This window comes from Trichosurus vulpecula, chromosome 2 (assembly GCF_011100635.1).
Source record: "Trichosurus vulpecula isolate mTriVul1 chromosome 2, mTriVul1.pri, whole genome shotgun sequence".
Classification (NCBI taxonomy): domain Eukaryota; kingdom Metazoa; phylum Chordata; class Mammalia; order Diprotodontia; family Phalangeridae; genus Trichosurus; species Trichosurus vulpecula.
In genome coordinates, this window is record NC_050574.1 from 18781552 (window position 1) to 18808859 (window position 27308).

A 27308-nucleotide genomic window follows, 5' to 3' on the forward strand; every position below is an offset into this window, starting at 1 on the left:
GAAAGTCTAATGAAAATGAGAGAAGACAGAGAAGGCACAAACATGGTTTGAGGAGTGCATATGAGAATAGTACATGACAGGATACGTCTCATGGGGAGTACAGACACCTCAGCCTCAAGCTATTCAGGTCTCATTCCACCCAAGGGTCAAATATTAAATGCTTTTTCTCCTTTTTATATCAAATTTGATGAGCAACTCATAGTATTCACTTCCCATTTACAGATGCAGATGCTCTTAGGGACTCAAAACTAAATGACAGAAAGGAAAGACAGGATTGTGTCATATCTTACCGTATTGTGCCAGCAAGGAGTGGGTTAAAGGCATATAACCAGTCATTCATGTCCTTGTCATTGATAGCTTGGAGAAGGACGCCGCGGTGCTTTGTGAAGACAGCAAAGGTGCTGGATGTCTAGGAGAAGCACAGAAGGTAAGAGAGTTACTAACAAGGTCAGTAATTTTCCAGGGTTTTACATTTTCACCAAGAGGCAGCAGGGAGAGACAGGACCAGAATGGGACTGAAGGCTTTGTCAGGAGCCTAGATACCAGTGTAGACACAGCCAAAGGAGCTCCACTGTGAAATGAAAATGATATCTATACCACCTTCCTGGGGATGAGAGGGCTTTGAGAAATAGCAAGGTAACATGTACACGTCGGCCATCGTTTAGTTTACGTTGGTTTTCTCAGTCCTCAAGACAGCCCAGGGAGGCAGAAAGGCAGGTCTTCTCCATATGTCTCAGATGGAGAGACTGACTCTGAGGACAGTTCCTTGGCTTGCCCAAGATGCCCTGCAGATAAGCAGCAGCACTGCAAACATGGTAGTGCTAGTTCATACTCAAACTATGCTCTGGTTAATGCAGGACATCCTGACATCTTTCCCAAGCGTTTGGCACTCCAACGGATTGGTGATTTCACTAAGATGGACAAGTTTTCGGATGATATGGATTTACAGATTGCAAACTATGTGCCATCATGCTCTCTGTTGCAGCCAGCTCCACCCCAGCCTCCCCAATCACATGGCTGCCGCCCTGGAGAACCTTCCATTTCAGGGCCCTGTTGTTGTGCCTGGTGACTCATTCTCAAGCCACCAGGCAAGCTTCCTTTCACTCCTGACGCTCTGGTCATTTCCCCACTCCCCCATTCCCCCACTCCCTGCCCAGCTTTACCTTACTGCTCTGGGGGAAATTCTGTTTTGGGCCTCGGCTGTCCTTATTGGTGACTGCTCTTCCCAGACCATCATTTTTAAGGTCCAGACACATTTTGGCTAAATGCCTTGTCTTAGCCTCAGGTGTACCCTCTCCCCTCTGTACCCCCTTTCCAGTTATGTAACCAACAACCACAACCAAATCAATTCTGTCAAAATCCTTGGAGGAGGAGTCAGTCTGTTCTTCTGTGGCCCCACATATGATCCCTATAATCTTCCAAACCAAAGTGCCTCATTATATATGTCGATTCTCCCATAAGAACATAAGTTCCTCGAGAGCAGGGCATGTCTCTGCTTTTATATTTGTATTCCCCATCATTTGACACGGGGCTTGGCATATAGAAAAGGCTTAATGAATGATTTTTCATTCCTTCATCCATTCATGCCTGCCTATCCATGTCTTCCCATAGGTTTCCCACAGAAGGTCCACTTAATATCTTTATGGGAAAGTGGGCGGCTTCCTCTGATTCTACTGACAAAGAGGGCATACTACTGGAAGGTGTGAGCGGTCCACCAGTTTTCACCTTGCTCTCACCATGTGATCAGCCCACATTCTGTTTGGATCATATATTTCTTTTATTACATCTTTTACAACACTTTATCCAGCCTAATTTCTGTTTTGCAATGTGTTGCAACCTGCTTACACATACCACATACTTCACCACTGCCCTTCAAGATATCATTAGCCCCACTTTCCAGGGACTGTAATATTCCATGACTTATAGCCACCTAACATCACCCAAAGACTACTGATATTAAAAGATCTCTTTAGAGAGAAGCTTGGGATCAGTACTGCAATTTCCCAAAGGCAATCCAGACTGCTCTCTTCCTATTCTGGGTCCAGTTCACTGTCAGTCTGTAATGTCTGTCCAAGATGTCCAGATTGATGGATGAGTGCTATAGGTTATCCATCAATCTGTACAACACAGTCTGGATAAAAGGCATTCTTATTTTTTCCTGAGTGGGCAGTAAGACCAAACTCAAAATCTTCACTAATTAGAGATTTCATTTAGGAAGACTGGCCTTGTTCCAGGGCTCGCTGCAGTCGGTCTAATGTGATTCACAAACAGGGACCTCTGGAGGACCTCAATTTACAGGGACTTCCTCTTGGATTTGGATTCTGTGGTAGCTCTTCTCCACAACACTTGTAGCAAGTAAATGTCTCCCTGGCTGATGCCTTGATGCACATTAACAATCAGGTCCAAAGACAGAACATTTCAGAAGGGGCACAGGCATCAGGGAACACTTTCCTATGCCACAAAGAATAAGGTCACAACTTTGCTCACGTGTTACCGTAGAACAGGACACGTCGTACTGACCTTCACCATGGCCTGCTGGTCCTCACTGTATTCCACTTGGGCTGTAGATAAATTAATGATCCCTCGCTCTACTGGATCTTTGTCGCTGTTGTAGATGAATGCATACGGACGTCGTACCACTACGAAATGTTTAGCCCAATTGCTGGAATATGGTTCCTTAAAATGGAGGTACCCCTTCTTAGAGACCACTGAGCTGAAGGACAACAAGAAAAGGTAATTTCCCAACAAATGAGAGAATATCAGCCAAGGTCACACACACAGATATGGATGGCTCATCTAACTTATAGTTAAAATTGATTCTATGCTTTGTCTTCCCCAATTGGAATGAAAGCTCCTTGAGAGCAGTGACGCTCTAAATTTTCTAATTATGTTCCCCAGTGATTAGCACAGTGCTTTGTCTACAGTAAGGATTAAATGTGTTTTTTATTCATTCATTTGTTCACCTAGAACAGGTAAAAACAGGTAAATGGGTCATTTAGGCAGTTTTATCTTCTATGGCTTTAACTTTTCTCTCTGTGCAGATGACTCTGAAATCGAAATCTTTACCCTAATTTTCCCTTTCCAGTCCTAAATTTCTGATTACTTACTCTGTGTATTTCCACCGGCATGCTGGCCCAGCCCTTTATTCTCAAACAGTTTTTAACATCTTCTCCTGAAAACAGTTTTATTCCTGTTTCTGACACCATTGTCCTGACCATCACTAAGGCTTGAAACTTTGGGGTCATTTTTGGTTCTTTCCTTTCTTGCAACAAATAATCAGTTTCCCATCTATTTCCTCTCATTATAACCACCCTAACATATCTTGGCTTAGGACAGCCTTCTAACTTCTCCCCCTCTTGTTCTTCATATGATCTTCCCAATGGACCGCTCTGATTGTGTCCTCCCTTGTCTACTCTGTGCTTCTCCACTGACCCTCTTGGTTTATCCTCACTTCACAGTCCTGTCCATCTGGAATTCTGGGTACCAGCTACGCTGGGTGACCCCTCAGCCTCCCACCTTCAACCCAGTCCTTTCTAGGTGGACCGAGAAAGAATACTTTGACTCCTGATAAAGTCCCTCTCATTTCCCCAAGCCTACATTGGTCAGATGGTTCCTTTGTCCTTGACTGACCTGTTTTTAGAGCACAGTAATCTGTATATATATCTTTTCAGCTGCTTGAAATCTGTTCTATTTTCTCTTTACATACCCAATTTCTCCCATAGTGTTCTGCACTTATAAGTGGTTAATACATTTTTGATGAATTGAATTAAGGCAAGAAAGCTCTCCCAAAGCAGCTCATAGGGAGGTATAAAACTCCAGCCCTCCTCTCAAAGCACCAAATACAGATGGCTTAAGTGACCTCAGGTAGAGAGCTTTCAGAGCAACAGTGACCCCTGCTGAAGCCTAACCACCTTATGCTGAAGGGCAAGCAGGATGATTTAGTTATCCTCATCCCAAGCAACCTCGGACCAAAAATGAATCCTCCTTACCCAGGTCTAATTTCTTCAATATCTGGAACAAGGTTGAGGAATTCATTTTTTCCAGCTCGAGCCAAGTAAGGCGTCTCCACTGTTGGGACCAACTGGAACTGTTCAAACTCTGGGCAGGGACTAGAGGCCCGAGAGTTAGCTTCTGGGGTCCTTTAAAAGAGGGATTGAAGTACGAGATGTAAAATTAAAGTTACTACTTGTTTATTTTCATGAAACTCTGAAGGTAATGTTCTGAATTTATTTTATAAAATATTACACAATCTGTCTCAGTGTAACATCACGAATTAGAGGTCCTCCAAACAATCTTGGAGAGCTGGAAGCAGTCTCACAGAGCAGTTTAATTTCATATTCAATCTGTAGGAGTTTTCAGAAGCTGCACTAACAGGCTAAGTGAGGGCCTACAACAGTATTCCACCGTATCACTACAGTATATATTTGTACTCTTTGAAGCATTTCTATGTTAATAGCATCCCCTCATCTTACTCTGCAAATGCTTATGACCAAAAAGTCCTGCAAATAAGGCATTTCGAAGTGGGGTTCTAAAAACAAAAGAATTCCCCAAATCTACTAATGTCATGTGAGAGAAAACAACAACTTAATTAAACAGAGAATCCAAATAGTGGTCTTGAAAGTGATTCTTCCTTTTCTTAACCATTCTCTTCACATCCCAAATAGTCTTTTAAAAATAACACATTGTTCATCTCATCCAAAAGGAACCTGTCTGGAAGAACATAGTAACATTTTGCTCACTGTGGGTGTGCATTTTAATTCTCTAATTTGCACACTTTGCATGAATGGTCTTAGGACAAGTTTGATCCTATGATACCATTTTATGTTGTGGTTGTGGTCATTCAGTTGTTTTTAGTTGTGTGTGACTCTTCATTATCCCATTTGGGGTTTTCTTGGCAAAGATACTGGAACAGTTTGCCATTTCCTTTCCAGCTCATTTTACAGATGAGGAAACTGAGGCAAGCAGGGTGAAGTGACTTGGCCAGGGTCACACAGCTAGTAAGTATCTGAGGCCACATTTGAACTCAGGTCTTTCTGACTCCAGGCCTAGCACTCTACCCACTTCACCACCTAGCTGCCCTGCTCATTTCATAGGATTATCATACATATTCTATGCAGCATACAAAATTTATTTTAGACAATGATATTCTTTTTCCAATGTACTATGCTTTTTTTACACAAAAGATGACAATTTAGAAGGGAAAAGGGAAAAAAGACAAAGAAGGGCACTTTGGAGGCAACCAAAAGATGTGCTGTAAGAAGGAGAATCCAGCAGCTGCAATAAGAAGGAAACCAGTCATTGTCATGTGACACCCAGGTCATCATCTCCAAGTGGGGGAGGGGTACCTACTTCTGGTCCCCTGAGCTGCACCTTGAGTCTACCAGAGAGGGGCAGGTAGACGAAGGGGTGAGGGTGGCACTGCTGAAACTGGACACTGATGGATCTCGCCCAATTGGAGAAATATCAGACAACTGCAGACACAAACAAAACAGGATACGTTAGATTACGCAAAACATCAGAAAAGCTGGGGAGCAGTGTAAAGTTGCCCTAAAAAACCCAAAACATCAAATGCTAGAATTTGAAGGGCTTTGCCTTTTAAGTTTTAAGAATTAGCAAGTTATTTAAAAAAGAGAATTAAATCATCCAAACATTCAACAAGCACCACCATATTCTTGATGAGGAGGAAAAAGGAAAGAGGGAGGAGGAGAGAGAATAAAATACAAATAAATATGTGTAACTTAAATACCTGGTGGTTAGGGAGAAAGGGCCTTAGAAGCCTCCAAGAAGGAGGAGGTGCTGGAGCTGTGTATTGAAGGAAGGACTACTATCAGTAGCAAAGAAGGAAGTTATCAGTGGGACGGCCGGCGCAAAGGCACAGAAATGGGAGCTGGACGAGAGGAAAGCCCAGTTCGGCCGAACTGCAGAGCATGGACAAGAAATCAGGAAAGAAAGGCCATTCTGTTGGTGGCAGAGTGCAGGATGAACTGGAGTGGGAGCAGACTTGAGGCAGGGAGCCCAATAATCTCAGCAAGAAGAGGGCCTGGATTAAAGTGGTGGCTATGTGAGTGGAAAGAAGGGGTTAGAGGTCAGAGGAGTTCTGGAGCTAAAATGACAAGAACTGTCAACTGAGGAGATATGTGGAATGGGGGACAATGAGAAGTCAGGGACAATGCCAAAGTTAAGAATGTGAGACACTGGAACGATGGTGGCTCCTTTGAAGGAAAGAAGGAAACTTGGGAGAGGGGTGGGCTTTAGAGTAAAGATACTAAGCTCTATTTTGGACGTGATGAGTTTGAGATGCTTACAGGACATTCAGAATGAAATGCTGAGATATGGAGGGAAGGAAGCAAATAAGCATTTATACAGCACCTACTGTGTGCCAGGCATTTTGCTAAGCACTTTACAAATCCTGAAGACAAGGTATCTGGTAAAAGGATGATGGTCTAGGAAAGAAATGAGGTGTAGTGGGAATGAAAGTCATGGAGAGGATAACAAACTGGTGTTAAGGGTCCTAAGGCATAGGTAAAGATAGAACGATAAAACAATACAATCAGATAGAGGAACTTTGGAGTTCATGGAACAGTAAACAAGCCTGAAAGGGAGAGGGCAGATGGGTAGGAGAAGAACTAGGAGACAATTCTGTCATGAAGTCCTGGTGTATCCAGGAGGAGAAGGCAGCAAGATAAGGACTGAGAAGAGATCCTTAGATTTGGAAATGAAGAAATCAATGATAAAGAGTAGTTCGGCTGAGTGGAGAGGTCAGAAGCAAGATTCCATTTCTGACTCCTCTGGGACTCCCTCCACACCTCCAGTTTATTGCCAAATCTTGCTTCTTCAGCCTTCACACTATCTGTTCTCTATGTCCCTTCACTCCCCTTCCAACCACCCCAGCCACCAAGCTAATTCAGGACTTCATCACCTCTTGCCTGGACTACTGCAACAGGCTTCTAGCTGGCACTGCTCCCTCAATACTCTCTGAGCTCCAAACCATCCTCCATTCAGCTGCCAAAATGGTTTTACAAAGGATATGAACAGGATATTCTCAAGGGAAGAAATCCAGGCTATCCTATAGCCATGTGAAAGAAATGTTTCAAATCACTAAATCACTACTAATTAGAGAAATGCAAATTAAATCAATTCTAAGACTCTTACCTCACTGGCAAAGATGACAAAAAAGGAAAATGAGAAATGTTGCAGAGGCTGTGGGAAATACACTATTGGGAGACACATGAATGGGAACAACTATTTTGGGAAACAATTTGGAATTATGCCCAAAAAGTTAATAAATATTGTGAGCCCTAAGACCTAGCTATACCATTGCTAGATGGTATAGGCCTAGATCCAAAAGAGAATAAAGAAATAGGAAGATCCTGTATGTATAAAAACAGATATAGCAGCTTTTTTTTGGTGGGAAGAAGGGATAAATAAATTGTGGTATATGAGTATGAAAAGGTTGTGCTGTACGAAATGAGGAAAGAAACTATTTCAGAGAGACCTGGGAAGACTTGTACAAAATGATTCAGGGTGAAGTGAGCAGAAGAACATTCTACAGCACAATGTTAATATGACAAAAGCAAAGACTTAAGAGATTTTTATAAGTAAATGAAGTCAGCAGAACCGGTAGCACAATTTATACAATAACAACCATACTGAAAAGACAGAGACTTCTGAAGGCTCTAAAAACTATGGTAAAAACAATGAGCATCCATAATTCCAGAGGACTGATGAAGCATGCTCCCCACCTCCTGACAGAGGCTGGACTTAGGGCTGTAGAATGAAACACAGGAATCTCTGAATACTAATTATGGGGGAATTTATTTTGCTTGAATATGCACGTTTATTACAAGGAATTTGTTTATCTTTCCTTTTTCAGTGGGGTAGGGCAGAAGGGAAAGAAACTAGATTTCTGTTAATTTATATACACTTTACAAGATAGAGGGGTTGGTAGTGCTGCTACAGATGTGGAATACTGCATGCACTGTCAAAGGAGGTCGCTGTATTGTGGATCAAATGAGATAATAATTGTAAAACAGTTGGCACAGCGCCTGGCACATAGTAAGCACTATATAAATGTCGGTTATTACTACTGTTTATTTTGCTTAATTGTACTACTTTATTACAAGAGGGTTCTCATAGACTGGGAGCAATCTGGAAATTTTGTAAAATTTGAAAAAATTTGTAAAAATTGAAAAGTTTGTAGTGTAAAAATAAAGTCAATAAAACCTAAAAAAATAAAGTGTAAGTCTGACCATGTCACCTGCCTGTGACCTTGAGGATCTTACAGAAAGTTCTCTTTATAACCTGACCTCTTCCCACCTCTCCAGCCCTCTTACACCTTACTGCCCCTTCCATGTACTCTATGATCCAGACCATTTAGCATGGTTAAAAAAAAGAGAAAAATCATTGAGTGAAACAGGTTAGATAAACAAGAAACAGAAACAATCAATAACAGGAGGAAGCAAAGAAACAGCTTTTGGCAAACACTCACTATATGCACCAGGCCCTATGCTAAGCATATTACATATGTCTAATTAGATCCTCACGACAACCCTGGAAGGCAGATGCTATTTTTAATCCCCATTTTACGGCTGAGGAAACTGAGGCAGACAGAGTGAAGTGGCTAGACCAGGGTCACATAGTAAGTGTATGAAGCTGGATTTGAACTCAGGTCTTCTCGTCTCCAGGTCCAGCGCTCTGTGCCCTGTGGTGCCTCCTTGCTCCCTCCCTAGAAGGGGCAGAAATAGCAGAACTTGCTATTTTCGTAACTGGGATATGTGAGAAGAACATACACGCATGAGAAAGGAGTAGGGGAAGAGGGCATTCCTTAAATCTCACTCCTCTCTGAAACCCCCAAGGGAGGGAGGGCTGAACAGGGCCTGGTGCTGAAATACCTCCAACTCCACGCAAGAGTAATGTTTAGAATGGTGAGGAGGGAGGATAATACTGGGTAGGGAAGAGCTGGAAGTAAAACAAACTTCCTGATCCTGAAGTGAGAATTAAAAGGAAAAAAAAAACAAAGAAAAGCAGAGAACTGTAAGAGAGCAGAGCCCCTCAGCTAGGGAATGGCTGAACAAATCTTGGCATACAAATCCACTGGAATGACTGTACTGCAAGTGATAATCAAAGAGACAGTTTCAGAGAACCCAAGGAGCATGAACTGATGCAGAGTAGAATAAGACAAAATAGGACAACAACGTGATAAACAAAAACAGCTCGCAAAGACTTATACTCTCTTTTCTGGTATCAAGTTCAGCATTGAAAAGAGAAGAGAAAAAAAACACAGAATAAACTAAGGGGGTTGGATTCAGTGGCTTCTAAGGGCCCTTCCAGCTCCACTCAGGAAACGCACACACATTTCTAAGGAGTCCAAAGCTGATTTTTCCCACATAGCAATTTCACAATGAGGTCTCAGAACCCCTTATTTTCCTTCAAGGTTTGGCTCTAGAGACATCTCTTACATCAGGGCTTCTTAACTTTTTTTGTGTCCCTACATCCCTTTGGAAGTATTTGGGGAAGCCTATGGAATCCTGCTCAGAATCATAGTTTTAAATGCACAAAATAAAATATTTAGAATTACAAAGGAAACCAATCACACTGAAATACATTTATTTAAAGACTTTAAAAACAAGGCCACAGATGCCTTGAGTTCAGACTATCCTGTGCTATGTGAAACCTTTCATGATGACCTCAGTGTACAGTCAGTGCTGTCACCCTCCTGAAAATACAGTGCACTTACTTATCTGTGAGCATGTTCTTACCTCACACACTGCCCCTGGCCCTGGGCCACTCCCCACCCCTCACCCCCGCCCCCCAAATGGAATGTGACCTCTTTGAGGGCAGGGACAGTTTCATTTTCATCTTTGCATCTCTCATGCCTAACCTCCCCAATTTAAGGCACTGTAGACAGGAATTAAAAGATAATTTGGGAAACAGAAAAGGAAGGTGAGCTGGAGAAAAAAGTCATTACTATATTACTATGATGACTACAGGTTAAGCAACTTGCTTACCTTACAGTCACTGATGCTACTGTGTACCTGGTTAAATTCTCGGTTGAAAGTGTGGGTGAGAAGTTGCAGGCACTGGAGAAGACAAACAAAACAAAATTCAGAAGCTCCCCAGACACATAACAAGATGCAGGAAAAGTATAATTATTAAAGCCCACAGCAGAACTCATACGTAGCCAGAATAATCAGTTACAAATATACCAACATTACAGGAAGGGAAACACCTCACAAGACCCTCCACCTTGGCCAGGACTAGGAGAAGGCGTCTAACAGTGTCCACACTCTTGGAATACCTCACTTGCTGCAGCAATGCCTCATTCTTTCTCCCCACCCCTGGCCCCTGCCCTGGTCAGAGACTCTCTTTCTTTTACTTCCCTCATGCCCAGCCTATTCTGCCCTTGAGTTATTGTGCAGGCTCACCCTGCCAGACCCTCGACTCCATGTGGTACCTCTCTCTCTTCTCTCACTCCCTCCTTCCCTCTCTCTGCCTCACACACAGAAGGTATTTAATGAATGGGGAACAAATGTGGCAAGAAGGAAAGAGCTCCACAGGGAACTTGAACAAATCAGAAGCATCGACACTACATGACACAGTTACCCTCAATTCTCAGGACCCTCTATTTTGAACAAAAAGCAGTGTACTGACTCACAAGCTTTAGAACAAGATTCTCTGATGAGGAAACCACTGAAGAGGCAGAAGCTAATAAACCAAGTACTATGAGTAAAAAGGGCAGCTCCTATGAGAAAGCACTCGTTTCTAGTCTCCAACAATGTCAGGTTACAAGGATGACTGGTACCTTGGTAGCCAGCTCTTTCTCCCGATCCACCAGACTCTCGATGTCAGCTGAGTCGTAGCCACTGCTCTCACTCGGTGTGACTGCACTCTCCAAGGTGGTGGTGGAGATTTGAGAAGAGATGCTGGTGGAGGTGCTCAGGGTCCCGCTGCTGAGGCTAGGAGACAGGGAATCACTCAGGGACTTGGGGATGCTGTCGCCAAGCTTCTCACGGAGCAGCAGGAAATGACGAGTCTTCTCTACCTAAAAACATCGACACAAATGTCATGACTGGGAACACAGAGAGCAGGACAGGAAGGGGTAATATACTAACCATAGTGTGGCCTTTTCTGAACTTAAGACTGGCTATCAATTTGGATAGAGTGGATATAAGTCAACCAGAAATGAATGGAAGAGTAGTCATGATTTCCCCTCTTGGATCACGGCCTTGCCGTGGCAGAGGGGCTTGTGCAGCTCAGTGAAAATATGAACTGTGCCATGTAGGGTTACCCGAGACAGCCAGGTCATAGTAGAGAGTTCTGACAACAGGTGAGCCACTGTAGAAGAAAATGGCAAACCACTCCAGTATCATTGCCAAGAAAACCCCATCGACAGTATTAAAAATGATAAAAGACAATGGAAGATGAGCCCCTCAGGGCAGACGGTGTCCAATACGCTCCTGGAGAAGAGTGGAGTACAACTACAAGGGGCTCCAATACTAATGAAGTGGCTGGGCCACAGTCGAAAGGAAGATCAGCCGCGGATGTGTCTGGTGACAAAAGGAAAGTCTAATGCCATGAAGATCAGTATTGCATAGGAACCTGGACTGTAAGATCTATGAACCATGGCAAGCCTGATGTCGTTAAACAGAAGATGGAAAGATTAAACATCGACATCTTGCGTCTGTCCATAAACGGACAGAAATGGGTGAATTTAATTCAGGGGTTCATTACTATTGTGGGCAAGAATTCCTTACAAGAAATGGAGCAGCTCTCACAGTGAACAGAAGAGGAAAGCAGTACTGGGGTAGAATCTCAAGAATAACAAGGAGGCGATCTGTTTGAAACCAAGGCAAACCACTCAACATCACAGTGATCTACAGTTGTGCTCGCTCAGTTCTATAAAGACCTACAACATCTTTTAGAATAAAATTTTAAAAGATGTCACATTTACCATAGGGGACTGGAATGCTAAAGCAGGAAATCACAAGACAAGTGGAGGAACGGGGAAGCTTGGCCTTGGAGTACAAAATGAAGCAGGGCAGAGACTAGTAAGAGTTTTGTCAAGACAACTCACTGGTCAAAGTAAACAGTCTTTTTCGACAACTCAAAAGGCAACTCTACACATGGACATCACCAGATGGTCAATAACAAAATCAGATTTATTATATACTTTGCAGACAATGGTGGAGAAACTCTATATATTCAGTTAAAACAAGACCTAGAGCTGACTGTGGCTCAGATCATGAGCTTCTTACTGCAAAATTCAGACTTAAACTGAGGAAAGTAGGGAAAACCATCAGACTATATAAATATACATCCTTTATGAATATGAACTGGAGGTGATGCATAGATTTAAGGGATTAGGTCTGGTAAAGTGCCTGAAGATCTATGGACAGAGGTCTGCAATACACTGTACAGCAGGAAGCAATAAAAAACATCCTGCTTCCAAAAGAAGAGCAAGAAAGCAATTGCCTGATGAGGCTTTACAAACAGCTAAGGAGAGAAGGAAAGGGAAAGAGGAAAAGGAAAGATACCCAACTGAATGCATAATTCCAGAGAATAAGGAGAGATAAGGTTTTCTTGAATGAGCAATGCCAAGAAATAGAAGAAAACAACAGAATCAGAAAGACAAGGGATCTCTTCAAGAAATTGGCATGATAAAACACAGAAGGGGTAAGGACATAACAGAAGAAGAAGACATTAAGAAGAGGCAGCAAAAATATACAGAAGAACTATACAAGAGAGATCTTAATATCACCAATAACTATGATGGTGTGGTTACCGATCAAGAGCCAGACACCCTGGAGAATGAAGTCAAGTGAGCCTTAGAAAGCATTGCTAATCATAAGAACGGTGAAGGTGACAATTCCAGTCCAGCTATTTAAAACCCTAAAAGAAGATGCTGTCGAAGTGCTGCACTCTTTTCACCAGCAAATTTGGAAAACTCAACAGCGGTCACTGGATTGGGAAAGATCAGTTTAGGACCAATCCTAGAGAAGAGCAATGTCAAAGAATGTTCCAGTTACCTAACCATTGCACTCATTTCACATGCCAGCAAGGTTATGCTTAAGATTCTGAAAGCTAGGTTTTAGCAATATATGAACCAAGAATTACCAGAAGAGCAGGCTGGTTTCTGAAGAGGCAAAGGAATAAGTTGCCAGCATTCATTTGTTGGCTTATGAAGCAAGCAAGGGAGTTCCAGAAAAAACATCTACTTCTGCTTCACTGACTACACTAAAACCTCGGACTGTGAGGATCACAATAACATGTGACAAGTTCTTAATGAGATGGGAGTGCCAGCTCACCTTACTTGTCTTTTGAGGAACCTGTGTACAGACCAAGAAGCAACAGTCAGAACCAAACATGGGACAACTGACTGGTTTGAGATTGGAAAAGGAATACGATAAGGCTGTATACTGTCACGTTATTTAAGTTATGTGCAGAGTAGATCATGTGAAAGGCCAGGCTGGCTGAATCAAAAGCTGGAATTAAGGTTGCTGGGAGAAATATCAACAATCTCAGATATGCAGACAATACCACTCTGATGGCAGAAAATGAAAAAGAATTAAGAAGTCTCTTAATGAGAGTGAAAGAGGAGAGTGTGAAAGCTGGCTTGAAGATTAACATTAAAAAAAACTAAGATCCTGGGGCAGCTAGGTGGTGCAGTGAGTAGAGCATCGGCCCTGGAGTCAAGAGGACCTGAGTTCAAATCCAGCCTCAGACACCTGACACACTTACTAGCTGTGTGACCTTGGGCAAGTCACTTAACCCCAATTGCCCTGCCCTCCCCTCTCCAAAAAAAACAAAACAAACAAGAAAAAAAAAAAACTAAGATCTTGACAACTGGTTCCATCACTTCCTGGCAAATAGAGAAGAAATGGAAGCAGCAGTGTCAGATTTTGTATTCTTGGGCTCAAGATCACTGCAGACAGTGACTGTAGCCATAAACTTAAAAGACACTTGTTCCTTGGAAGGAAAGCTATGGCAAATCTACACAGCACACTAAAACGCAGGTATTATTTTGCCGACAAAGGTCCATATAGTCAAAGCTATGGTTTTTCCAGCAGCAAGGTATGGCTGTGAGAGTTGGACTATAAGGAAGGCTGAGTGCTGCAGAATCAACACTTTTGAATTGTGGTGCTGGATAAGATTTTTGGATAGTAAGCTGAAAAATACCCATCAATACTTAAAGAAATTAATTCAGACTATTTATTGGAAAGACAAATTACGGAAGGTGAAGCTTAAATACTTTGGCCATGTAATGAGAAGACAGGACTCATCAGAAAAGACCCTGATGTTGGGAAAGACTGAAGGCAAAAGGAAAAGGGGACAGCAGTGGATGAGATGGACAGATAGCATCATGGAAGCAATCAACATGAGCTTGAATAGACTTGGGGAGATACTAGAGGACAGAAGGGCCTGGTATGCTATGTGATCCACGGGGTTACGAAGAGTTGGACAAAACTGAATGAATGAACAACAAATTCATGATTTCTTTATAATGTGAGATGATGGGTGTAAGGGAGTTCTCACTTCTCAAGCTGCTTTTCTGTCATTTTTCTCACTCTGAAAAGAGGATTCTCTGAAGGCCCTGAGGATATCAAAGGGACCCCAATTCTCTGATACCTCATGGAGAAGCTCTAATTTCTCCAGTTCCCACTGATGCTCAAGAATAAGGCTGTCTCCTCTGGGCCGCCAGCCTGCTAGGTTCTCTTCTCCACGGACATAGGCCACAGATGTGTCTAGAACTTTTCTTCTTCTCCTTTGCATACCTAAAATGGAGAAAACAGAAAAACTTCAGAAGAACATATCTTTACTTTGTAGTATCCTCCCTGGTCCTCAAAAAATTAATGATCCACTAACTCATCAATCTGTGCTTGACTGATTTGGTTTGAATTGATTTCCATAGACTCAGAGTTTTGCAAATTCTATTCAGCCTCTCCCAACCCTCCCCACCCCCCCACCAAAGAAAGAAAATCCTACATGTTTTAATTTCAAATTTTATTCTCCAAGACATTGCTTAGCCCTCAGTGGGCTGTGAAAAGGTGGACCCACTATCACACTACTGGTGGAACTGTAAATTAGACCAGCCATCTTGGAAATTAATTTGAATTCTACTCCCTAATATATCCTTTGGTCCAGAAATTCTACTGTCAGGCCTAAGGAGGGAAATGGCAAGAAGAAGGAACCAACACATTAAAATATTGACCCTTTGCAGAACTTTTTGAAGTACTGAAGAAGTGGAAGCAAGCAGATGCCCAGTGACTGGGGGGGGGTGGGGGGATGGTGGCAGAATAAGTTGTGCCACACAAAGGTAATGGAACATGACTGTGCTATGAGGAAGAGAGAAGTGCAGAATGACTTCTATGAACTGATCCGAAGTGAAGTGAGCAGAACCAGGGAAAGGATATGCAATGACTGTGACAATATTAATGGGAAGAGCCAGAATAACAAAACAACTTAGTGAAATTGACTGCTACGAAACTGTCATGACCAAGGTTGGCCCCAAAGAAGGGAGAGGAGGGGAGCCTCCCCTAATTTCTTTGCACAAGTTGAGGACTCAGTGTGCAAAGCACTGCATATTTTGTCAGACTTTTTTGATGTTTATGTTGAGTTCTTTTCTTCCCTTCTTTTTTATTTTTTGTTAAAAGAGATTGCTCTCTGGAAGGGAGTAGATATAAAAAAAAAGTCTCAATAAAAATGGAGATTAAACCCCTCCCCCCAACTTCTTAGTACTGCTATAAAGACTTAATTTCAAATCTAAGGCTTCATCTTTTCTGTATGAACCAAGCATATGAAATTCTGGTTTCTACTTAAACATGCTTCCTATAGAAACGACAATCCATTAGAGATTAAAAAGTTCTCATTCATTCAACTAAGCCCATCTTGCTCTCTCTGATACTATTTATAGAAAATGTGAAGATTTCCTTCAGTCCATGGGGTAGTGATAAAAAGGATGAAAGCCATCAACTTAATACCAAAATATATGCTTTGACAGCAGTTAGAAGATACTTTAATATTTCTAAATGGTACTGATTCTTTTTGGTTTTATGATATCTTAATATGCTGTCAAATTATCTCTAGGAGTCAAATTTCCAAAGCAAGTTCATTTTAATTCACTTTTAATTTCTAAGATAATGCAGCATTCTAATGCATCCTGTTGTCAGGATGATTTTCAAAATTGTGTTGCAGTATAAGAAACAAAAGGGAAACTCGCCATCCCTCTCAAAAGAATAATTTGTGAGAAGATACATCATAATAAAATAAAATTTTTGTTATGAAAATTTTTACTTTTAATCCAAGTGAATGTTTTCTAGCTTTCTGGAACAACATAACTCTACCAACAAGTATTTGTAGCACCCATGAGTAAGTATAACACCACACACAAATTGGCAGCTGCTTACCGGGACTGCCTGTGTCTGCCATTTTGCACAAACTGAGTTCATAAATTCCAGTTACACGGTTTCTGTTTAAAAAGAAAACAAATGAGAACAATCCCATCAATTTTCATTAATAGAAATATGAAAAACAATTTCTCTTTCACACATGTTAGCTTATCTTCATAAAGATGATCACCCATCTCAAAGACAATGAAAAGCACCTTAGAAATAATGATATTTGCATAGAATTTTAAGCTATACAAAGTTTTTTACCCTAATAACTATTTGAAATAAATAGTGTGAGTACTGTTAACCCTATTTCACAGATGAGGAAAGTGAGGCACAGAGCGGTCAAATGGCTTGTCTACAGCTGTGCTGGAGCCTTATGTTTCAGAAGGAGGCCAGGGAACTTGACTTTGATTCCTGGAAGTATACTAGAATGTATTAACAAGGACATAGTGAAAATTTTAAAAAGAAGGTCATGGTCACAATGAGTTATGCAAAATCATTTATTAAATGCTTTCTTTGTGCAAAATACTGGGGCTACAAATAGAAAAGGAAGATAGTCCCTATCCTCAAGAAGCTTTCCCGCATTAGACTGCGAATCCCTTGAAGGGAGACACTGTCCCCAGTGCTTAGGACAGTGCCTGGCATACAGTAAGTGCTTAATAAATGTTTACTGATTGAATGACATTCAAATGGAGAGACAATGAATCTAGGAAGTTCCAACTGTGAGTCAGAAAAGTCTGATGTTCATTAAGGTGCAGCAGCAAAATAGATGGTTATTCATCTTCTTTAATATATTTCCATTCAAAAAACTCTAACCTGTTTCTGATAGTGAACCATTTCATGATATGAAAGGCTTGGAAGTGAAAAGGACTTTCCTCTCTTAGCTGTGGCTGCTAAGGAGGCAGGAGTTACAGCACCTGCAGAAGCAGTTGTCAGATCACATTTCCACAAAGCGTGCTCCCTAGACAATGGCTTCAGGGGTTGGGTTTGAAGCAGCGTCAATGGTCTGGTTACCACTGTTTTTTCTGGGCCTCTTAGGCTCAGGGTCCTGAGAGTCTATGAGTACTAAAATATAACTACTTAGTACTGTAGTATGGAATCTTTGTCTGCTAACCAATGAGTTATAGAGTCACAGAAGTTAAGACTTGGAATGGACCTCAAGTCCAACACATACCTAAAGGGGAATCCACTCTAGAATATACTGGACAAATGGTCATCCAGTATTTGTCTGAAGATTTCTAATAAGGAGAAATCTGCTACTACCTGAGATAGTTCATTCCACCTTGGGAAGTCTGTCCTTATTTCAGGCCTAAATTTGCCTCTGCAACTTCTACCCATTTACTTCTGGTTCTGCCTTCTTGGTCCAACAAAACAAGTCTAATCCTTCTTGAAGATAGCCAGCATTCCTGAATCTTTCCTTCTCTAGGCTAAACACCCTTAGTTTCTTTAACTGATCCTTATTTGGAATGAACTGGGGTCCTTTCACTGTCCTGGGTACCTGCCCTCTTCTGGATGCTCTTCAGCTAATCAGTGTCCAATTAAACTGCGGCACCCAGAAATGAACAGACTCCTCCAAATGACTATCGTCTCCTTGTTCCTGGATGCCATACATCTTTTAATCCAGAATAAGACTGCTTTAGCTTTCTTGCCTGTCACTTCACAATGATGATTCATATTGAACTTACCATCAGGCCACTACAACCTCCAGCTCTTTTTCAGACTAACTGCTATCTACTTCTTCTCCATACTGTACTTATAAAGTTGATTTTCTATACCTATGTGCAAGACTTTCCTTTTACCTCTAATTCTCTTTACTACCACTCTTCTACTGTCACTACAAAAAATAAAATTGTGCTTTTTTGGTTGGTTTCATGGTATACTACAGTTAAAAAAAATCTGGCCTTTGAACTTCTGAGGAACCTCTCCACATTTAGCTAGGCCACTTTTTAAAGGGAAGTATGCATGTAAATTTGGTTCTCAAAAAGCTATTTTAGGAATTATTGTACTAATTTATCAATGATTAAAATGGACTATCTAGTACTAGCTTTGCAATACCATATTAAGGGAATATTAAAATGAAATGGAATAGAACTTAATCATTTCAAGAAAAATTTGGACTGGATCATTTGTAAAAACTTACGAGTCTGGGGACTTGGAGTAGCCACTCCCAAACAGGCTGCGAAGAGAGCGTGGTGGTGAGATCTTGGCATCTCTTGAATAGAAGACCATACAAACATCCTTAGTGATCACAGCTGGTTGAATGCAATGGTCAAGCTAGAAGCAGACAAAAACATGCTAAGGATTGAAATAAAGGCATGCTACATACAATTAATTAGTGGTGCCTAAGTACTACAGATGGAAAGTTGTATTGAGACAAGTTTTAATCTTATGGGGCAAGAGATTTTACAAGGACTCTTCAAACACATGCTTATATTCTATGTAGTATGTCTCCCATTAGACTGTGAGCTTCTTGTAGTTTTTCCCTTTCTACCTCTAGTACTCAGCTCAGTGCTAGGCACACAGTAGGAGCTTAATAAATATTTGATGACTTGACTACTATAGCAATGTTCTTGGTAGTCCATCAGGATAGATGTGACCGTAGGGACTAGGCATTGACTTTGAGCATATCTACAGTTTCATAATCTGCCAATTCATTCAATTAATCAACATGTATTTATTGAGTGTCTACTATGTAGATTCAAGCATTATACCTTTCAAATGTGTTATTGTTTTCAAATTATTTTCAGGCTGCCTCCATAGAGGAACTAGTCTGCAGCCAATTACAGGCTCATTCCACAACTATAAGGACACATTCTAAGAAGAACAATGGATCATTAGCGTGCTAAAATTTCAACCATAATAAAAGTCATGCCCTTCTGGTTAACAAAAGACACACATGTGGTTTAATCTGTGTCTGGGGGCTCCTCAGGTGGGAACTTCCTATACCAGGGGAGGGGAACCTGAGGCTTTGAGGCCACGCATGGCCCTTTAGGTCCTTAATGAAAGGATCTGTTCTGTAAAACTTGGACTCAGTCCAAAGGCCACACTCAAGGACCTAGAAAGCCGCAGGCTCCCCACCTCTGTGATCTATACCCATGCAGCCTGCTGCTTACAGCTTTAGAGAATCACCCCGGCGCTGAAGAGGCTGAGTGACCTGTCACACTGCTGATACACTTGAAGCCAGGTCTTCCTGCCTCCTAGGCAAGCCACAACATGACGCTTCCCTTTATCTACTACACCCAGACCAGTCATAGCAGAAAGCAACTAAACCAGGTTTCAGGATGTGGTGGAAAAGTAAAGGTACAAGATCACCATCCAACACTTCTCTCGGCATTTACTGCTCTTGGATGCAGCATCTCAGATCTGAATACATCTCCAGTAGCCCAGACCTAACTATAAACACAAAAGATCAGGACCCTCTCACCTCTAGGTATGCAGACAGGGTCATGTAGATCTTCTCTCCATAGGGTGTCACTCTGTTCAGCAAGAGGGAATTATGCAAAGAGCTGTCCCACACAGCCTCAAAACGATAGAAGGTCCTAAAGTAAGTACAAGGAGGCAGTGTGATCCAAGGGAACCTATGATCACTTAGGACCAGGAAACATCATTATCAAATAACATACTGTGCACCTAAGAGGAGGTGATATTACGGTATGTCCCACAGGAATGCCCCCTAAAACCTTCAGTGTATTATTTATCAAGTGGTTCTTCAAACACATCAGAGCATGGCCCTAATCCCCAGCAATGTTGAGGAGCAAAAGGTACATCCAGATCAGCATTAAGACCCATTAAACTATTCTTTGTCTGAATTCAGACTGTCTTCCTCCTATGAGAGAGAGAGAGAAAGATCTGGGAGATTAACACAAATGAGGGGAGGGGAGTGGGAGTGAAGTGGCGGGGGGGGGGAGTGGGGAGAAGGAAGAAAACATAAGCAGCCCTATCAGCCATTAACTAGAGCTAGAAACAAATACTCAATTTGTAAGCTCTAGTTTTTATATCTCTAGCGACCCAACTAACATGCCATCCAGTTTTCTTGGGCCTCAGAAAAGCCAGAAGAAGGGGTCTCTATTCAATGAGCTCTCCAATCACAGTTGTATTTTGTAGGATTGATAAAGATGGGCAATATAATTTAAATATGGAAAATTATCTTTTGACAGTCAGCATTAGATAGTAGATAGACAGCAGCACTCATTAGGATAACAGCAATCAAATGCTGCCTCTGATGTATACTGGTGGTGCAACCCTGGGTGGGTCACTTAACCCTTTCAGTGACCTAGGACTACAAAACGCAGAGCAAATATGAATCTGCACGTGAATCACATGATAAAGGAAATTCTTCTCTAGTAGGTTTCTACATCAACAAAACCACAGAGTAGGGCAAAAAAAATTTCTTTTTAAATACTCATACAAATAAGGGTATATAGCTAAGTCTTTTGCCAGTGGAAAAAGCAAGAGAACATCGTTTGTTAACCTGCCAAATAATTCACTCTGAAACTCAATTATTGACATAAAAGAAACTGTACTAACATGAAACTTTATTCATTAAGGGCACCAATAAACAAGTTCTCATGTCTCTTTCCCATTCCCACAGGGAAAACTGAGTGGTCCTGACTAACCTCTCAATAAGGAACTTAGAGTTTAAGTAGAGAGCTTCTGAGTGGAAGTAGAAAAGGAGCCTTTTCTCTCACACACTTGGACACAATTGTTTAGCTTTCAAGGTCTGCCAACATCTCACTTGTAGCATTTTACTGAATACTATTGTAAGCGTGGAAATTGCCCCTAATTCCTAATGTTGTCCTCTATTTCTTGATGCTAAAGTTTAAGTCCCAGAACAGGATTCTGATTCAGGACTCGAGAATAAGGTTTCCTCAACAGTCTCCACAAAGGTAAATTGCTATATCTTTCCAGAGAATTCCTTCATACTTCTTCCCTGACCTATGACAGAAAAATCCAAGAAACCTTTACCAGGCCTTCTGATGCAATAAGTCCTTGGCACTGCTGGCTAACTTTCTTAACACCTTTGCCCCCTTTAGGCATGACTGCCAAAGAGGCCTCTAGACTCCTCAGTTTCTAGGTTTTCACAGCAGTGTGGTGGTGCCTGTTGATGGCATTTTGTAATTGCAGCTTCATTCAAGATTCTTTATGGAACATTGTGATACACTCTGTCTTTCTCTTGGAGAGACAGGGCAACAAAAGCACATGAAAAGACAACACAAAGGGGAGAGGGTGATGAGAGTATGGGAAACAGCAACGGGGGCAGGGGTGGAGGGAGAAAGGGAGGGGGAGAGGGAGAAAGGGAGGGGGAGAGGGAGAAAGGGGGAGAGAGAGAGAAAGAGAGAGAGAGAGAGAGAGAGAACCTAACAAAGGGAAACCAGTGTCTCTCTTGAATAAACCTTTTACTCAATTAACCATTGTTTAAGGCCAAATTCTACTCTTTCAGATGGTTCAGGATAACTCAAATTTAATGAAAGTTTCACTTATCCCCAAGTAATCCAGGATGCACACATTCTCTTTTGACTTCCTGTATTTTACATCAGAATGGGAATATTGCTACAATGACTCAAAATCACAAATTCTTATACTACTATATGTATTCTGTAACTGGCTACATTATTTCCAATATATCTAGTTTGGCTATGTTTAGTATTACTAGGCGGGTTACATGATTCAAAATTAGTGAGCCAAAGGTTCCAGTTCACACAGGAAAACTTGGCATTTCTATAATTCAGGGTCAATTTTCCAGCTTGCATCAAGTAGGACAATAGGGTATAAGAGTTAGGGAAACACACCAAAGAATTGTGGAAGTTTTTGATACCGCCTGATGACAACTGAAAATCTTCCTTCCAAGCAGACCCCTTGGTATAGAGTTCCTTTGGGGTAAGTGTTTTCAGAGCCTGCAGCATATCAGAAGACCTGAGTTCAAGTGCAAATGCTATCACTTCCTAGCTGTGAGCCTCTGAGAAGGTCCCTTTCTTTTGGAGAAATCCTGTGAGCACCTAGGTAAAGAATGGTTGGCCCACAAAGCCTCTGAGGGCTCTTTCAAGCTACAGCTTAGTGGAGAGTCATTTTCTTTGGAGGTTAAATTAGATAGATTGCTGGGGGAAGGGAGAGGAAGGGAGGAAAGAGAAGAGGAAAAGAGAAACAGACAAGGGAGAATGATAAAATAATGGTTTTAGAGTATAGTTTACAATGGCCCTCTTGGAGATACTTTTAACCATGGCAGTATTGTTGGAAAAAATGTATGGCCTCCTGGGGATAGCAACAATTCTCCTCCCTTGAGTTTGAAGGTTAGCTTAGCTTGTGTTTCCTAAAACTCTCACGACTTCAGAGGCACACCTGACAGGTTGCTCTGAAAGAGGATCAGGAGAGGTTATTCTCAAATGAGAGCACAGTAGAGAATCCATCAAACTACTAACCTATGGCAAAGGTTAACTAGGAGACAAGCCAATAACTCTACCTAATGCAAAACACCTGACAGCTTAAGCAATGGGTACTTGGGACTCCCCCTTTCCTAGATTAGGCAAAACACAGACATGGAAAATTTCCAATATAACACAAACATGGCCTTGTTCTGCTCCAAAGGAGAACAGTGGATCAGCAGGGTAAAGACGCCTCAATCACCAAAGGAAGAAGACTTTAAGTAAAGTCCTTCTCTCAGGTTCTGCTCTCAGACAGCTGGACTAGACTCTGCTACAATATAAGACAAACATAAAGGACAGCGTGACCGACAACTTAAAAGTTACTGAACAATCACTAAACATTGATGAAGCGCCTACTACGTGCCAGACACTGTGCTACGCCCTGGGGATACAAAATTAGAGGCAAAAGAGCATCCCTGCCCTCAAGGAGCTCACAATCTAATGAACAACAAGCAGCAAATCTCTCTAGCTTTTGGCTTAAAGTCAGAAAATCAAAGACAGAGTGAGGGATTGTGAACTAGGGCTCAAACAAAGACTAGGAACAGTTTGCTTTACAAATAAAAAGAATGGGAAACAGCATGAAATTTACAAAGAAGTCTTCCACTGTGTAATTAAGAGCAAGATCACTTAAAAAGAGGAATAAAATGGAGCAAGTTTAGCATGTGGAAAAAACAGTAAATCATCCACATGCTGAACTGCGTTGATGAATCACAGAATTCCAGTGAAGAGAAGCTACTTCAGAACCATAAAAAAGAGCACAGATACTGTGTCTTAAGCATCAGCTGAGAGGTTTGCAAAGGGAAGAGCACTAGGAGTTAAAAGTACAGTTAGAACAACATAAGGCAGAGCATTCTGCTAAACAAGAAACTTTATGCACATAAGAAGCAAACAAAAAATACCTAGGCATATCCTTATCAAGAAACAGCCTGCAAAAACACAGAAAAAGCTTGTTAGTGTAGCCAAAAGCGAGACAAGAAAGCAGAAAAATAAAAACAGAAAGGGAAAAAACGATCTGCTGATGAGAAAATAATTAGAAAACAACAGTGTAGACACTCAGCCAACAGAACAGCCCAAAGCCCCCATCAGATGTGGAGCCATGCTTGGTTACAGCTCCTGGCCTGGGGCGGGGTGGGCAGGAGTGGCTCTCCCCGTCCCCCCTTCCCCCAACCGTCTTTGGAGCTGCCTGAGTCCTACAGAAGGTGAAGATGAGAATTCTAGGGAGAGAAGGGATCTGATATATAACGTAATGTAGAAAGACCACTATAGGACTAGGCAGAATGGACTTGCTTAGGCCTTGGTGATGTCAGTCCATTCTTCGCATCCACAAGCCCCTTCTAAAGATACACAATTAACTGACTTGGGACTGTGAGGTAAATGCAGACTAGGTATATTTGAAAATCCATTCTCCCAGGCTGTAGTCTTCTCTTGGCCTGCCAAGATGGGTGTACCACTGGGTCTTGTTAAGGGTCTCTAGATACTGACAGGCTCCTTGAACTCTACCAGCACTCCAAGTTTCTTTCTATATGTATTTTGCTAGGCATCATTATATTCCCAGAGACAACACGGTGAATACTACCAGTTATTGGCAGCAGGGGGCAGCCTACAGACATGCTGGATAGGCTCCCAGTCAGCCTCTGCCTCCCTCTTGCCCTTCAAATGCCATAATCTGGGTCTTTCTATTCCTCTATCTCCTAAGGCATTTGTGAATATACTTATCTTATCACTGACTTATGACGCAACCAATGTAAAAAAGATTCCTAAAATGGAAGGGGTCTTAGAATACAGAGGCATCACCTGATGATCACACCTGTACCAGCATGTTAAAAGAAATAATCTAAAGGAAATTAAATGGGTTCATTTATTTTGAGCACATTTTCAGAAATAAACAGCACAAGTTAAATTACGCAGAAACCAACAGTAAGGCCCACATTAGAACACTGAGACTGCCATCCCTAACCACAGCAGAGATCAAAAAGTTCTGGCTTCCCCACAATGAACACTTCGGTCCTTTCCCAGGCAAAGAGAAACTCTTCTATTAAACTGGGACCCAGTGAAAATCTCTGAAGTGAGTTTTAGTCTGACAGAGGGAAAGAAGATGGCCATTTAATCAAGACATTTACAACGATCAATATTATTGGGAAAAGGAAATTCAAAAGACTTGCAGCAGCAGGCCTGGCTACACACAAGAGGCTCCATTAAACTCGAAAGGGGTGAAAGGAGTAAGGGGGAATGTGTCTCTGCTGGAACATTGCTGTTAACAGTATCTCTTCCACAGCAACCACTTCATAAAAAAGTATAGCCTTAATGATGCCTTATCTCTATCTCAACTCTCTGGCTAGCATACTGAGGCTTTTTCCCCCCCTTTTCTCCCCTATTCACTTCATTAAAAAAATTATTTTCCCATCTATATAATGATCACTACTATAAACACATACACACAGAGAGTTATTTTGTTGGCAGCGTGAGGACATCTGAAAAGAGAATGGAAATCAATCAGACCCCTGCCCCAAGAACCTTCAGTGCTACAGGGCTCCAAGTGCATTCTAGTCAGTCCTGTCTTCAGCGGGCCCTACCTGCTAGAGTTGTGGGAAGACTTCAGGTACTTGGCAGAGATGATGTTCAGAGAAAGAATGGCATCAACAGCTGCTTCATCCACCTCTGCTTTGCTCCTGATTCGACCTGAGGAAGAAGGCCGACGTTACTGTCACAATACGTTCCCTAAGACAAAACAGTAAACTCCCTAGACCACAAATTAATTCAAAATTCTAGTGCTCCAGGAGCAAGGAGGGCTCCTCGGCTTGACAGTTCTCAGTGCTTGGGCCTCTGCTTTTCTCTCCATGTGCTTTTCCTAGGGGACCTTGACCCCTTCACTTCCACTGCCACTTGTGACACCTTTCGAGATTCTCTCCTGGGCTGGGAAAGAAGTGGTGGCGGGAGGAGAATAAGTGTCCGAGGGCTAGCTCTGCTCCTCACCAGATGGGAACCTGGGGCCAGCCATTCCTCTGCTCTAAGCCCTGACTTCCTTATTCCTAGAATGGGCTAGAATAGACCATCTCCAAGGTCTCTCCATCTCTAATATCCTATGACCTTTCACTCAAAGGTACTTCTAACTACACACAGGAGACATTCTATGTAGATGTTCCATCTTTATCATAAACTTGTGTCACAAGACAAACTTATCATCTACAACAGACCAGGCTCTCCTTTCCGATGTCTTTCAGTGGTACCAGTCTTCTCTCATGAATTCAGACTTAAAATTTCAAAATAATCACTAAATCTTCCATCTTATCTCCCATTGGAGTTAGACACAAAATTCTATCATTTCTTCCTATAAAACATCTTACATTCATCCCCTCTTTTTATCCCCACTGTCATCTGCATTTAAATCAATGAATGAATTAAGCATTGGAGACTTGCTTATGGCAGTCACTGAGAAGAAGTCAATATACAAAAGAATTCCTGCTCTCAAGGAGCTTATATTATAATGTAGACACACAGACATCTATATGTAGGACAAACACAAAACAAATAAAAGGTATAAAAGGGAAGGTGGGCACTAACAGCTGGGAAGAGCAGGAAGAAGGGCCTGAACTTCTTCTTAAAGAAGTGAGAAACAATCACCTCATGCCAGGACTACTGCAGCAGGATCCTGAATGGGAATTCATCTCACCCAGCCCCTCAAATTAATTTCCCCCAAATGCCCATGTACAATATTCATATTCCTTCTCTATTCAAGAGCCATTACTTGTGCTGCGCTCCCACCCCCCCACCCCCAATCTGGCCCTAGACTGCTATTTACCAACTCAGCTCAGGCATCACCTTCCCTGCTTCCTTAGATGTTTGCAATCTCTCCCTCCTCACATTCTCTGTATTTACTTACCCACAGACATGTCACATCCCCTGAGCAGAAGGCAAGAACTTTATGTGGGCGACCTCAAGGCCTAGCATAACCCAAAGCACACAGTAGGGGCTTAACAAGTATTCATGATTGAGGCTCAAGTCTAACTATGCCCGCACACCCTTTCCAACTGCCCCATTTAACACTAATCTGTACTTTTCCTGAACTTCTGCGTACTGCTCACTAGGACACTACTTACTCAATGACTTACCTCATTAACGAATGAACTCATAAATCAGTAAATAGATACTTGTTATCTACTATGTGCATAACAGTGGGGTTGTGCCATACGGGAGACAGAAAATTTAAAGAAGATAAGGTTCCTGTCCTTAGCAGGGGAAGGAAACAAACACAACTATACTATGCCACAGAATTACATGCTAAGTGCATCGGAAAGCTAAAAAATGAAGGCATATGTGAGATTAGGAGGGAAGGGTTATTGCCCAGCAGCAACAGGAGCCAAGTTCCTGCAGGAGTTAGAGGTTGGGCTGTGATGAGTTGTGATTCCACAGGTGAGGAAGGGAGAAGGAAGGTATCTCAAGCATAGACAAACCATGAGCAAAGGCATGGAGGAGGTGTGAGAGCACAAAGTAGGTATGTTTT

General features: G+C 41.9%; 1 protein-coding gene across 3 annotated transcripts in view; it reads right to left on the reverse strand.

Annotated features, from left to right (window-relative positions):
• The window catches only part of KIF1B (kinesin family member 1B), a 188810-nt gene that overhangs the window by 4751 nt on the left and 156751 nt on the right, over window positions 1-27308 (reverse strand). For all 3 annotated transcript variants that reach the window (XM_036747919.1, XM_036747917.1, XM_036747918.1), the window contains 11 exons: window positions 25381-25486; window positions 19813-19927; window positions 18529-18662; window positions 16404-16465; window positions 14626-14771; window positions 10802-11041; window positions 10008-10079; window positions 5350-5471; window positions 3990-4139; window positions 2521-2713; window positions 291-409 (listed from right to left, as the gene is read on the reverse strand). In XM_036747919.1, coding sequence (XP_036603814.1) covers window positions 291-409; window positions 2521-2713; window positions 3990-4139; window positions 5350-5471; window positions 10008-10079; window positions 10802-11041; window positions 14626-14771; window positions 16404-16465; window positions 18529-18662; window positions 19813-19927; window positions 25381-25486 — 1459 coding nt within the window. The remainder of the gene's footprint in view (window positions 1-290; window positions 410-2520; window positions 2714-3989; window positions 4140-5349; window positions 5472-10007; window positions 10080-10801; window positions 11042-14625; window positions 14772-16403; window positions 16466-18528; window positions 18663-19812; window positions 19928-25380; window positions 25487-27308) is intronic.